The sequence below is a fragment of the Medicago sativa genome, chromosome 4 (assembly GCF_051527215.1).
Source record: "Medicago sativa cultivar Bolivia chromosome 4, Bolivia_mono, whole genome shotgun sequence".
Taxonomy (NCBI): Eukaryota; Viridiplantae; Streptophyta; class Magnoliopsida; order Fabales; family Fabaceae; genus Medicago; species Medicago sativa.
The window spans coordinates 93,577,784-93,593,012 of record NC_140752.1 but is presented as its reverse complement, the minus strand read 5'-3'; the positions used below and the strand labels follow the sequence as shown (position 1 = coordinate 93,593,012).

The 15,229-nt window shown below is 33.4% G+C and overlaps 1 protein-coding gene across 7 annotated transcripts; it reads right to left on the bottom strand.

Annotated features, from left to right (window-relative positions):
* Window positions 1–335: 335 nt before the first annotated feature.
* On the bottom strand, window positions 336–14,161 carry LOC146933945 (telomere repeat-binding factor 1-like). 7 transcript variants are annotated; one of them, XM_085705756.1, is made up of 10 exons: window positions 13,921–14,161; window positions 13,648–13,825; window positions 13,298–13,518; window positions 12,324–12,408; window positions 10,812–10,895; window positions 9,535–9,885; window positions 6,554–6,731; window positions 6,154–6,234; window positions 4,620–4,702; window positions 336–780 (listed from the first exon to the last, which is right to left on the bottom strand). In XM_085705756.1, the coding sequence occupies exons 2-7, from the start codon at window positions 13,795–13,797 to the stop codon at window positions 6,690–6,692; spliced, it is 933 nt and encodes a 310-aa protein (XP_085561882.1). In that variant the 5' UTR covers window positions 13,798–13,825; window positions 13,921–14,161; the 3' UTR covers window positions 336–780; window positions 4,620–4,702; window positions 6,154–6,234; window positions 6,554–6,689. The 7 variants fall into 7 exon arrangements, with proteins under 7 accessions (XP_085561882.1, XP_085561881.1, XP_085561886.1 ...); XM_085705755.1 differs by having other exon boundaries at window positions 6,154–6,731; XM_085705760.1 differs by having other exon boundaries at window positions 6,154–6,731; window positions 13,648–13,820; window positions 13,921–14,069.
* Between the last annotated feature and the right edge of the window lie 1,068 nt (window positions 14,162–15,229).

Below are 15,229 nucleotides of genomic sequence, written 5' to 3'. Positions count from 1 at the left end.
TTACATATCCCATCCATAATAAGATATCAATGAAACCTTTATTACTATGTCTAATTTATAACAAAAAGAATTATGTACACACATTTTTCTTGAACGACTAATACTAGGAGACAGAGGGAGTAAATATAAAAACACATCCTATGTCATTTTGCGTCAAAGTTGCATACAAAAGAATCTTATGTGTGCCCTATTAATGTATTAAGTTATGAGGTGTGTTATTTGAACAACCATTTAAGAGACAACTTTTAAGATAACCATAAATTTCCAAAAAAAAAATAGATATTAACATGAAAACCAAAACAATAAAGAGAGAAAGTAAAAACATAATATGAGGATGAGGGAAAAATTTGTCACAGAAATTATCATAAAATTGTTGTACAAATATCATTTCTCTTGAGTTATTGTATTACAACCGAAGGTAAAACCGAGATATACAGTTTTTGGTGTGTTTCTCTCATAAAGTATTTTCATTGCAGCTTTTACAAAAGCTTCCGTTGCATCTGCTTCCCGCTTCTGCAGCCTCCTTAGTTACCTCTTCAACTTCCGCAATGGCGGCTTCCACTTCAGCAACTGCTCGAGAAGGGATATTTGCTCTTTTCTAGACATGGACCTTATTTTACTAATTTTTAATCTAACTCAGAATTCGTAGGGATATTGCTCTCAGCCCTGTCAAATTTCAAAGAGGCTCTCTGCCTCCCTTCCAATAATAACATAACATGGGTTGGTGTCTTCCTCTGTCTGAATATGCTGGGGTAGGTGCAATCCTATACCTTCCTTTCACTGAAATATAAAAACTCAACCCATGAGTACGGCCTCTAATTGAAACAAGTAAATATGACATCCAAAAATGAGAATAGCATCCAAATACAGCTCACAATACATGTATACACTAAATCATGAAAAAAAATATTGATTCCTAAATATATATATATACACACACACACACACACACACACACACACACACACACACACACACACACTCCCTCCGGTCACTATTATAAGCAAAAATTCACCTTTTACATTCATTCAATAAATTATGTTATGTATGTAGTCTATATATAGACCACATACATCATTTATTGAATGAACCTAAAAAGTCAACTTTTGCTTATAATAGCGACTGGATATATATATATATATATAGAGAACATATACTATGAGAATGACATTCTTATATGAGAATGGTGAGAATGATTATTAAACATTAGATCAAAAATATAAGGTTGAGATTAAAAAGTCACATATGCACCTCACCTTATTCTATCAAATTTCATAAACCCATTCTTTCATCTTCTCCACTCCATCTCTCTGATACATTTCATCTTCGTGATTCCCATAGCAACACAATTCAATTAAAAACAACATCTTTTCATAAAAGAATTGCAAAATTTATATATGATTTGCAAAATTTGAAACTCATCTAATTTTAATTTTTCAATTGCATAAATTTCTTCATCAGTGTGATTAATCCATAGATCTCTTTAATGTTATATGTTATGGAGGGTCTTCTTCACACAATTTAGAATTGAAACCCTGAACCACCAAAAATATGTCGCAAGCTTTGAGAAAGAATTAGTGGGCAATGGAGAAAATAGGGTTACTGATATATGATGGGAAAAAAAGGGTTACGAGAAGGTAGGTGTTATTTTCTGAAGCCCAAATTAAAAAAAAAAAAAAAAATTATCGTGAATAGATGAAAGGCATGATATATGTGTTGAAGAAGATGAATAGTGTTCATCAGAATTGATATAGATAAGGAGAGGTACATTTGTTTTAAAATGTATCAGAGAGATGGAGTGGAGAAGATGAAAGAATGAGTTTATGAAATTTGATAGAATAAGCTGAAGTGTATATGTGACTTTTTAATCTCAACCTTCTATTTTTGATCTAATGGTTAATAATCATTCTCACCATTCTCATATAAGATAATCATTCTCATAGTATACATCCTCTATATATATATATATATATATATAAATAACAAAAACCATTTTTTAGTGTAGCAAAAAATGTTTTTAATTCACACCAGAAGATACTAATTTTGTCTGTCTTCATTGGAAAATATAGAGTTGTATACTACAACCTCAGCCCAAACCCACAACCAGCAGCTGTATCTAAGCAACAGATTAACAGTATTTACATCAACACTTTATTTCAAATAGATATAACTCCGAATAAAAAAATACTGCAAGGATTATTTCTCATCATTTCATCTCGACCCGTCACAATTTTCATTTTAACTCCATATCTTTCGTTACTTCTTTCAGCCTCTCGCTCCAAATCCTCTTGTCCACAGATTTTTTTTATTCGGCTATTACTCCATATCCTGTCATATAAATGGTAGTACCATGGTTTGTCTAAACCCCACAGCAGCTTGTAAAGTGCAGATTGCCTAGACATTAGAGGTTCTATTTAGGCCGTATCTCACACCAATGTGAGCCATGAGTTTTTCTAATATGCTCACGCCTAACTCATGGCTAACAATGGCCCAAGAATGTGTCTATGATAGACACTAATACCATCTAATGTTTTTGGGCCTGATTCAACTCCAACAAACCAACTTCTAAGGTGAGGATTGCCTAGGCTATATAAGCTCTACTCGGGCCTTATTTCTATCCAATGTGAGACTTTGATTCAGATTTGCCCATGAAACAGCACACTCCTAAAAGATAGGGGATGTAAAGACAGGTCAACCTCTACTACAAATGGAAAATCCATGTTTTAATCTCATTCAATTCTCATTTTCCTACATTAACCCATAGGCTAGGGTTGTAAAGTGAACCCACACTGGTGATTGGAGAAAACAAATGCATTCTGAAAACAAATGTATTTATGACAATTTTTATTGTATGATTGCACAGATGCATGAGTCACACCACTCAAGCTTCTTTGTGCAAATTGGCTCACTTGACATTCAGCATAATGGCTCAATTTTAGCCTTCTTTTTTCATACTGACGCTGCTTCATGATGCCTCAACTTTGCAAAATCAAAGCAATTAAACATGTGTAATCAGAGTTGTCATATGTAATTGATATCTTTTCTTATTTTTTTGCATTTGTTAATTTTCTTTCGGATTTCTACATTTATAAGTTCTAGAACTGTAAATAAGAATAGTTTCTCGTAATGTATACACACAGCATGTTTGTTCATTTATTACTCCAATGCACGAGGCTCCCACTAGGTGGGATCTGGGGAGGATAGATGTATGCAGCCTTACACCAGCAAGCAGAGAGGCAGTTTCAATGAGTTCAACCCATGACCTCCATATCACAAGGTAGACATTATTGTGTTGCCCCAAAGCTCGCTCTCAGACAAAGTACTAACCAGTATTTGCACTAATATCGACTCCTAATCCTAATTAAACAAATAACATACCATAGTCACATAATTCGTCGGAACGGTGGAGAACCGCGAATTGGTACGCGAGAACCGGTTCGCGGTTCTTTGGCGTATTGGTTCGCCTGAATTCGTTGACGAATTCGCAGAAACAAGCGTACCACAGGAACCGGCAAAAAATTTGCAAAAAAAAACATACTGGTAAACCCAGGTTTTATTTTATGAAGAGGAAGAGAAGAAATAGATCTAAATCTCAAGTGATGGTTAGAGTTTAGAGGTTTTTGGGAAAGTGCTGAAAATGGGTTGAAGAAATTTTACAGGAGGAGGAGGCGGCTGCTCAATTGAGTGAAAGGAGGAAGATGTTGATATTAGGGTTTCCAGTTGCTGGACATTTTCTACATTGGGCCTGGGTTTGTTTGGCCCATAATGAATTATTAACATTCTGAGCAATATTTTGGCCCATATTTTCTACTGATTTTTCAAACAAAAAAAAATTAAAATTTCACTTTTTGAAAATAATGCAAATGTATTGATCGCAGATTTTTGCTAAATAATTTTTTTTGGTATTAAAACTATAAATACTTCATTAAATTTCACTTTTTTTTACTAAATTTGAAGTATTATTTAAAAACTCTACTAAAAATATCTTTTTATTAAAAAAATTATTGATAGGTTATTATATTTAATTAACTAGTACTAGTACTACGAACCAAGGCGTACCGAAGCTCTATACCCTCAGACGTACCGAATTCTTCTCATGTCGCGTACCGCGTACCCGAACCCGTACCACGTACCGAAGCGAACTACGAATTATGTGACTATGTAACATACTACCTCCGTCCCTAATTATAGGACCCTTTTGGCCAAATCACGGGAATAAAGAAAGTTGGTAATAGTATTAAATTTGCTTGTAATTACTATTGCTTTTAAAATTTTATCCTTAAGAAAGAGAGTTAGTTTATGTTTTCAACATAGTATTTATTGTTGATTGAAGAAAAAGATGTAAAATAAATAGGGGTATGTCGGTAAAGAAATAATCAATGTAGTTGGAAATGCCAAAGGGGTCTTATAAAAAGAGACAAAAAAAATCTCAAAAAGGTCTTATAATTAGGGATGGAGGTAGTATCATGGAATATGAAAACATCTCCCAACTGATTTTCTAAGATATTCTAAAATACTGTTCGGATAGAATAACAAATTTATGAGAGCATGCCAGCGACTGAATTAAATGAAATAAAAGCAGAATAAACAAATTTTGGTCTTTGAAATCAGAATTATACCTTTGAAAGAAGCAATAGTTGTTTTACTAGAACCACCAAGCTCATTCAATCTACATAAAGCTTTCATTATATGGTTATCCAATCTGTATAGTGTAAACACGGTTAAGCATACACTATCAAAATAAACAAAAAACTTACCATTTACAACAAAAGGGGGAACATATATAAACAAAATTTCGAACAGATGAAACCATTTTAGTTTGCAAGCAAAATGAGATAATGAAATCAAGCAAGCATACCAGCAAAGCAATTGAATGAATGATCTTAACACATGGGAATTAATAAGAATCCCTAATTGAAAGATAGTCGCCGACGGCAATACTAAATTATATGTTCTGTTCTGCAAACCACGTTGATAGATGCGAGTGATACCAATCGCAGATCACTAAGGGGGCGTTTGTTTCAGGGATTCACAAATTGATCCTAGGAATAACTTACCCGGGAATAAAGTAGTGTGAAGTTTATTCCTAGGTATTTTAAAAAAAAAATGTTTGGTTAGTATTCTAAATCCCCGAAATTTTTTTTTTAAAAAGTCACAAGTTTTGAATATATATTCCTATAAAAACATGTTACAGTTACAAAAATACCCCTACCTTATTTCTAAATCATTTTAATTTTTTTTTTAACCATTATAACTTGAAGCATTTGAGATATACCATAAAATAATATGATTTTTTCATATAGTTGATTGATAGAATAGAAAAATATTATTGAAAAGTGGAATAGACATAAAGAAATATTAAACGGATTGAAGAGTAATATATACCATAACCATGCCTTGATGTAGATCCTTCAAAAAAAAAAAATGTCTTGATGTAGTGTATGTGAACAATTCAACACGTTCAGTACATGGAGAAGGTAATTGGCAGTTGTAAAAACATGGACGTAGGGGGCATAGTGGGGTTTTCACGTAGCAATGTAAATGTCACTCCCGGGAATAAAACATTCCAACACCTCTTTCATGGGAATAAAAATGGGGAGATCATGGGTTAAAAAAATTCCTGGGTATAATTTGTTCCCTGGTATATTTTTCTTTTAACTTCTACCAAACATGGGAAAGTGCATTCCCATTCTCATATTCCCAGGAATAAATTTTATAACCGGGAAACAAACGCACCCTAAAAAATATTAGTTTGTTCAAATCCTGCTACATTACAGTGATAAAGTGCTGATAATAGTCTCTTACTGAGTTTCTCCCTCATCTTTTTGCAAAAAGTAGCTCCCCGTGGTAAAGTCTTGTCTAATGTATTGGCCGAAGTTACAGTAGTCACATTGAATCCTCGAATATTTTTGAAGATCCAAAAATAATCTTCCACTTATGGGGATAATTTGCAAAACTCCCTTTTCGATTCCATCGATAATTGAATGGAGTTTTCCCATACATCGACCATAGAATCTAATAGAGATATTATTGTCGATATTTTGAATTAAATCGTGTGTCGTAGAACAATAGTACTTTGTTAAATTCCACTATGCTATAGCCGCTATTTGACAACACTATTAGATGCGATTAAATAAATAACCAGAATTATACCTTTGAAAGAAGCAATAGTTGTTTTACTAGAACCACCAAGCTCATTCAATCTACATAAAGCTTTCATTATGGTTATCCAATCTGTATAGTGAAAACACGGTTAAGCATACACTATCGAAATAAACAAAAAACTTGCCATTTACAACAAAAGGGGGAACATATATAAACAAAATTTCGAACAGATGAAACCATTTTAGTTTGCAAGCAAAACGAGATAATGAAATCAAGCAAGCATACCAGCAAAGCAATTGAATGAATGATCTTAACACATGTATCCTATCCAACCCACATAACCAAACCTTTAGATCCACATTTACAGTCCAACATTAATTCAATACGTTACTATAATGAAAACAAATAAATAAACAAATAAGCAGAACAACCAACAACATAAGCAAACCTTGAGATCGCATTTGAGCGAATATCTAAGACATAGTTAAACTCAGGATCCTTGAGTATTGTGTACACCTTTACCCACCCCATGCTTGAGAGCTCCAGCTTTAAGTGCCGCTTCCTCTTCTGATGTCCATTTCTGCTTAGGAGCACCCATTTAGAGTAACACAGAAATTCACTCTCTTCTGCAACCAACATCAAAAATCAAACAGATACCAAATTCACCTCCAAACATATATTCACAAATTTCAAAGAGTTGTAACACATTAGAAACATAGGCTTTGTTCGGAAATTACGAGCGAAAGAAAAGCCAAATTGATGATAGTCCCACCTCGCCCGCGCAGTTTATTTTTCTCCGTAAAACTAAAACTTTCCTATATGGGTAACCAAAAAATGAATTAGAGCAAGGTTACAAAGGGCTTTATCAAATTGTCCAGAAAATCTTACTCTTTCATCAAGAATTCAAATATATATATATATATATATATATATATATATATATATATATATTTGAATTCTTGACTCAAATAAAACCTATAAAAATTCTTAACTCAAAATAAATCTAAGTTGTCAGTCGCGCCGCTTAATGAAGCTCTGTTGCGACGCATTTTTTGATGCGGTGCCTCCTGCGAGGCAGCTATGGCCGCGGTGGAATCGCTTTCTCACAGGCGCTACCAGAAAAGAACGGAAATCGGAAAAATGAAATAAAAAAGGAATAGGTGAAGTTTCTCACCCTAACTTCCGATGTTGACGAGCTCCGGTTGCATCGAGATTTGAAAAGCATAAAGAAACAAAGAAACAAGTAGCAAGTAACATGGTACAAAAAAGAAAATGAAAGATGAAACGGGAATAACTTCCAAAATAGAGTAGTAGTTGTTGAACTTGATCCTAAGCAAAAGTGTAGCTTTATTTTTGACAAAAAAGTGTAGGAGGGGAGGAATCTGTCGGATAGAAAATAAAGAAGGGATACAAGTATTTGATTAAAAAATATATAGAAGATGTAGCCTGCATCATGTAGGTGATATTTTAACAAAGCTTAAGGAAGACCAATGTAAAAGGGATAAAATGTTTGTATTGAGTTTTTCCACTGGACCTTACTTTACACAAGTCACAGTGGCATATAATAACAACTGTTACTTGTATAAGAAGCTATTGCTTAATAATAAAAAATAAAATTCAAGTGGAAAGTAATTGTTGTGTTGTGGGGGTATGTTGAAGGATAACACTAAGTAAAAGCAAATCAAAAAGGATAACAAAGGTGTGAAAGTAAGTGGGGTATCACTAGCAAGACCCATCAATTGATGATCCTAAAAATCAATAACTTTTCGGACAAAGATAGCCAATCCACCCTTTCTACAATGGTAAATATTAATTTTAATTAAAAACAAATTGAATGTAAAACTTCTAAGGTTCAAATATATTCAGATAAAGTTACCATTTCCAGAAGAACATAAAATGAGTTAAACGATAAATTTAGAGTTGTGTAAAGATGCAAAAAAAAAAATCAAATCACAATCTTAATATTATCAATTTTGGAGATGAATGCAATTCCATTCAGAAACACCAAAGCTTGTCAAAATATTTTCTTTATATATATATATATATATATATATATATATATATATATATATATATATATATATATATATATATATATATATATATATATATATATATATATATATCATATGTTTTAAACATAACTTTTACATATTAACAAAAATAAATGTAATGCACTACGGTTGTATCTAAAATAAGTTTCTACTACACAATTCCTTCTAAGAGGCTTATACTTGAAATATCAATAGAAAATTGTGGAATGAGGTGTGCGGAACACAGAGTATTCCCTTCATGCACCTCTCTATCTCTATCTCTCTCCACCTCACAGTTTCTATAACATCCAGCAGTTCATAAATGAGTGACTGCACCAATCAGTAACTAGCGTGAATCCTAATCCGTGGAACACTACAACCCCCTTTGATCAAGACAGTGTTTTTTCACACGATTAATTAGCCAAAGAAGTAATAATGAATTCAAACAATGTTTGCGTTTTACTCAAAAGTCAAATCGATAAATGAAAAGGCACTTTTTTCCAACAACATGAAAAGATCCAAACTAAAGCTTTGTTTGAACTTAAAGGCTTTTTATTTGAAAGGTTGAACTAAAAAATTTGTATGATTTTGCAGAAATTCGAGTAGATTCCAATTCATCTAACCATCCGCTCTCAAGAAATTAAAACAAAAAATCAAAACTATGTTCCTATAAACAACAACAAGCATATTTCAAGGTCTAGCTCTTTGCAATAATCCCCTGATAAAGGCTAGGCCTGCAAAGAGCCATTATCTATATATAATGTGAATCCGGCTGCCTCTGTCCTACCCAACACCATGGACCACGCTCCTCATGTCTCATTCTTCACACTTCAATCAAGACGGGATCGTCTACAAATTAAAATATGCAAAAAATAAATAAATAGTTAAAATACCACATCTATTTGATAGAAATACCAAATAATCACTAAGATGGCATAGAATGTCTCCTGAATGATAAATCCCACCACAACAAAATTACAATTCAAATCATTTTAGGTGATAAATTTCAAGAAGAGACGTGCTTTATGCCCTCACAAGCAGGTTATATGGAAAAACAAATAAAATAAAAATGGCATTCCTAAATAAATATCATATGTAAATATAAAAACTCATTCCAAGTGCTTTATGAAAATATAAATCCCTCCGCAACAAAATCACATTTGAAATCATTTTAGATGATAGATTTTGAGAAGAGATGTGCCTTATGCCCTCACAAGCAGGTTATATGGAAAAACAAATAAAATAAAATCGGCATTCCCAAATAAGTATCATATGTAGATATAAAAAACTCATCCCATGTGATTTTTCTTCTAAGTTGCACACATAAGAATCTTCTACATGTCCTATTGATGTATCATGTTATAGTATTACAATAAAAGGAAAAGCCAAGACTTACCGTCTCTGAGGTGTTTCTCCCCTTCAGTGTTTTCATTGCAGCTTCTGCAAAAGCTTCTGCTGCAGCTGCATCTGCTTCTGCAGCCTCTGCCTCCTTTGCTGCCTCTTCAGCTTCTGCTATGGCGGCTTCTGCGTCAGCGACTGCTCGAGCAGCATATGCGGCAGCCTCTTGAGCAGACATGGACCTTACCTTTTCTATTTCTAAATCTATCTCAGACTTTGTAGGGTATTTTCTCTCATCCCTGTCCAATTTCATAGAGGTTTTCTGCCTCCCTTCCAATAATAACATGGGTGGGTGTCTTCCTCTGTCTGAATATGCAGGGGTAGGTGCAATCCTATACCTGCGTTTCACCTGAAATATAAAACTCAACCCATGAGTAAGATCTCTAATTGAAACAAGAATAAATGACATCCAAAAATGAGAATAGCATCAAAATATGGCTCACAGTAAGCGTATAACATTAAATCAAGAAAAAAAAATATTGATTCTTAAATTATATAGAACAAAAACTGTTTTTAATCCACACCAGAAAATGTAGAGTTGTAAAACAGAATCTCAGCCCAAAGCCACAACCAGCAGCTGTGCCTAAGCAGTACATAGTAAAGATTAATGTTTTTATGTTGGTCTAAGTTAACAAATATATATATTCTACAAGGGTTTGTCTACTTTGTAAGGTTTGAGGCCAAACACAACCCGACAAAGCGGCTTGAAAGGTGAAGATTGCCTAGACATTAGAAGTTATGTTTAGGCCTTATCTAACACCAATATGAGCCTTGAGTTTTTTCTATTACACCTGCTCACAGCCTCACACCCAACACTACTGAACTAGGTACACAAATAATATGGTGGCCCATTCATGTGTCTAGGATAGACACTAATGCCCTTTTGTCTTTTTGGTCCTGATTCAACTTCATCAAACCAACTTCTACGGTGAGGATTGCCCAGGCTTTACAAGCTCCACTTAGGCCTTATTTCTATCCGAAGAGACTTTGATTTTTCCCAATACTATTCCACTACGTCTTAGAGTAAATGATAGATTTTGTATTTTTCCATGAACCATAAAACGGCACTGTAGAGAAGAACCCACTCCCAAAAGATAGGGGATGTAAAGACAGGTCAGCCTCTACTATAAATGGGATATCCATGCACCCACACTGGTGATTGGACAAAAACACAAACAAATGCATTGCTGAAAGCAAATGCAATTATGACGATTTTTATTGTATGTATGCATTAGATGGATGAGTTAAGACATAATGAAACATGTTGCAATATACCTTGATCAGTTTTCCGCTAGATGTAAGATACTTTAGTTTTGCTGACAACAACTTTTTGAAGTCTGCTGGTGGCCGGTATTGGTCCTACAAAATACAAAATGATGAAATTCAACTTATGTTTAACACAAAAACAATATTGTATAATAAATATAAGATAGAGAAGTATCCAACCAAATGTAATGCTATAACACTCTAGTTAGTATCGTAATAGCCAATATAATGTAATTTCTACATCACGTAAGATTTAGTCAATTGAAAGTTGAAATAGCACCATATATCACATTTTACCAAAGGGACATTCGAAACAGCTAAGGCTCAAGATGCACTAAGCTTCCACTCACAGAAACCACAAGTCGCAGTAACCAGGTTTTAGAAGGCATGGAGTTGTAGCACGAGACTCACACACACTCAAGCCTCATTGTGCAAATAGCTCTGCTTCATAATGGCCCCGACTTAGAAAAATCAAAGCAACGAAACATTTGTGTAATCAGTGTTATTATATGTAGTTGATTATCTTTTTTTTTTTGTATTTGTTAATTTTCTTTTCCTACTCCCTCCGTTTCAAAATAAGTGTCGTTTTGCCAATTGCACACAGATTAAGGAATGGAATAAAGTAGTCAAATGTCATAGCAATTTTACCAAATTATCCTAAACAACTATTGGTTTGTTTTTCATTAAAGAAAAAATAATACTTTGGAAGTAGTGTAACATAGTATTAATTGAAGGGTACAATTGAAAAGAAAAAGTTATTATTGCATAGAAAACCGAAAGTGACATTCATTTTGAAACAATTTTTTTTGGCTAAAGCGACACTCATTTTGAAACGGAGGGAGTATTTCTTACATTTTCTTCTATACAATTCTAGGACTATAAACAAGGATGGTCTAATGTAATTTATACACACAGCAAGTGATATTCATTTATTACTCCAGCGCACAAGGATCCCACGTGGGATCTAGGGAGGGTAGATGTATGCAGCCTTACACCCGCAAGCAGAGAGGCTGTTACAAGGAGTTCAGTCTATGACCTCCATATCAATGGTAGCCACCTTAACGTTGTGCCCAGGCTCGCCCTCATACAAAATACTAACCAGTATTTGTACTAGAGGAGTGCTAGGAACACTCTTTCCAACACTCTCTCTTATTAGGTGAAACCGGTGTGGATCCCACATTTTGGAAATGGGTCTTACATAAAGTGGTGAGACCCACATGGATTTCATCGAATGAGTTAGTGAGTGTTGAAAAGAGAGTGTTGCTAGCACTCCTCTTTGTACTAATATCAACTCCTAATCAGAATTAAACAAAAAACATCATGGAATATGCCAATATGGACATGAGATTTTTAAGATATTCTAAAACACTGTATGGATAGAATAATGATTTATGTGATATTTATTACGTATTTTAACAACTACAATCATTAGGTTAGAATAAGAGCATGCATGCCAACTACTGAATTAAATGAATTAAAAGCAAAACAAATAAAAGCTGGACTTAGAAATCAAAATTATACCTCTATGAAAGAAGCAATAGTTGTTGTATTAGAACCACCAAGCTCATTCAAGCTAGATATAGCTTCCAATATAAGGTTATCTAATCTGTATAATGCAAACATGGTTAAGCATACACTGTCGAAATAAACATAAAAAATCTGTACAATGTAAACATGGTTAAGCATACGGTTGGAAATTCCGCCCCAAATTTCAACACACACTATTGGAAAAAAAAACATAAAAAATTTGTATAATGTAAACATGGTTAAACATACACTATCGAAATAAACATAAAAAAATTACAATTTATATAACAAATGGAGGAATATATATAAAAAAAAAAATATATATATATATATATTCAAATAAATGAATCCTCTATAGAATGCAAGCAAATCAAGATAATGAAATCAGGGGAGCATAATAGCAAAGTAAATGAATGAATGATCTTAACACGCTTGAGAACCCCTAATTGAAAGACAATAGCCGATAGCACTATTAAAGTAGATGTTCTATTCTGCAAACAAGGTTGATAGATGCGAGCGTTGTCAGTCGCTTTGATACATGATGTGAAAAATATTAGTTTGTACAAATTTCGCTTTGCTACAGTGGTAAACTGCTGGCTACAATCGCTTACTGAGTTTCTTCCTCATCTTTTAGCAAAAAACTGTTCCATGATGGTAAAGTGAAAGTCCCACCTTGTGGTGTTGGCCGAAGCGATGGTAGTCACATTGAAGCCTCAAATATCTCAATTATCTTCCACTTTCAGGGATAATTTGCAAAACTCCGTATCCAATTCCATTGAAAATTGAATGGAATTTTGTTGTATTTCGATCGAAGAATCTAACAGAATATTATTCTTGATATTTTGTATTAAACCGTGAATGGTAAAAACAACAGTAGTTTGTAAAAATTTCCCTCTACCGCTATTAGATGCAATTAAATAAATACCATATTTAACCAAAAAAAATATGGGCCAAACTTAACAATAGACCTTTTTGGACCAGGACCAGGAATGTGCGGCATGTCTCTTGAGACTTGAAGAGGCTGGGCATCAACAATTTCATCATCATCGGATGGACCAGTAACGGCAGTGATAGCCATAGAGTTGTCATCCTGTTTCGGTACCGGATGATTCACCCTTTTGATTGCTCCCTTAGACTTCTCCCTGGAGCTCGATCCATTTCCCGTCACACTCAAATTTCTCCATTTATCCTATCCAAACCACATAACCAAACCATTAGATCCACATTTAACGGTCCAACATTAATTCAATATACTTTTTTTTTTTGAACAATCATAATTCAATATACATTATTATATAGAAAATGAAAATAACAAAACCTTGAGATCGACATTTGAGCGAATAAACAAGACACGATTAAATTCAGGATCCTTGATTATTGTACGCCATTTTCCCACCCCATGCTTGGCAACTCCAGCTTTAAGAGCTGCTTCCTCTTCTGATGTCCATTTCTGCTTAGGAGCACCCATCTAGAGTGACGAAGAAATTCACTCTGTTCTGAAATCAACGTCGTGAATAATACAAATATCAAATTCAACTCCAAAATTATAATCACAGGTTTCAAAGAATCATAACACATTGGAAACACTTACGCCGGAAAATGCGGCGAAATCGCGGCGGGAATCCGAAAAGTAGAAGTAAATGTTGGAATTGCTCACTCTAACTTCCGACGACGAGAACGAACACCGGCTGCAGCTTCGCTCAGACCAGTGTGACTCGAACCAGGTTTTTAGGGTTTTGATTTGTAAATTTGATTTGACGTGTTTATATATATCTAGATTTTATTTATTTATTCATATGAAAAAAATTCTCTCTGGTTAGAATTTTGGCCCTAGACATTGGAATAGATACAACAAGTCAATATAAATTTTAGGGTAAAATATGTTTTTAATCCTTATAAATATATTAATTTTTTGTTTTAGTTCTTCAAAAAAAATCAACTTATAGTTGCTATAAAATTTTCAATCACTACTATTTGTCTCTATTTTTATGTAAATTTTTGTATTTTTTAATGAAATTGTGCGGAAGTTTATAGTATATTGTAAAAGTCACTCCAAAAAAACATAAATTAAATATGAAATTTTTTACCGTCAAAAGTATAAAATTCATATTTAATTTATGTTTTGGTAAAAAATTCTAATTTTTTTGGGAGAGATCCTTATAATATTATAAACTTTTCAGTAAAATTTTATCCAAAAATATGAATTTTACATATGAGTTTACCTTAAAGGAAAGAGTGTTCTCGTGAGCTTAGCTCAGTTGGTATGGACAATGCATAAAAATATGCAAGGTCTGGGGTTCAAACTCCGGCCACCACCGAAAAAAAAAAGAGGAAAGAGCAAAAGTCTGGGGTTCAAACTCTGGCCACTACCAAAAAAAAAAAGAGGAAAGAGCAAAAGTGAAGATGAAATTTTTTTTAGGACTAAAAACTGGAAAAAAAAAATTAGAGTGATTAAAACGAGAAAAAAAAATTAGGGAAATTAAAACGAAAAGTTTACATATTTATAGAGATCAATTATAGAGATCAAAAACATATTTAACCCTAAAATTTATATTGACTTGTCGTATCTATTCCAATGTGTAGGGCCAAAATTCTAACCACATAGCAAATCATGAGCCAAACCTATTGTAGATTTGAATGGGACAAAAAAATAAAGATTTAAATGTTACAAGTAAATAAGATAAAATATTTAAGCGGGATAAAATAGATAAAAGACTTGACTATTACAAATAAATAAGATAAAATACACCTGGAATGATTATTCACTAATAATTTGCCATATTCACTAATGATTTACGTATATATAGCAAATCATTGCAGAGATTTCTTAAAATAATCTTCCCTAAATCTTACACGATTTTCTACCGAAATCATTAGCATTTGACAAACGTGGCCAGATA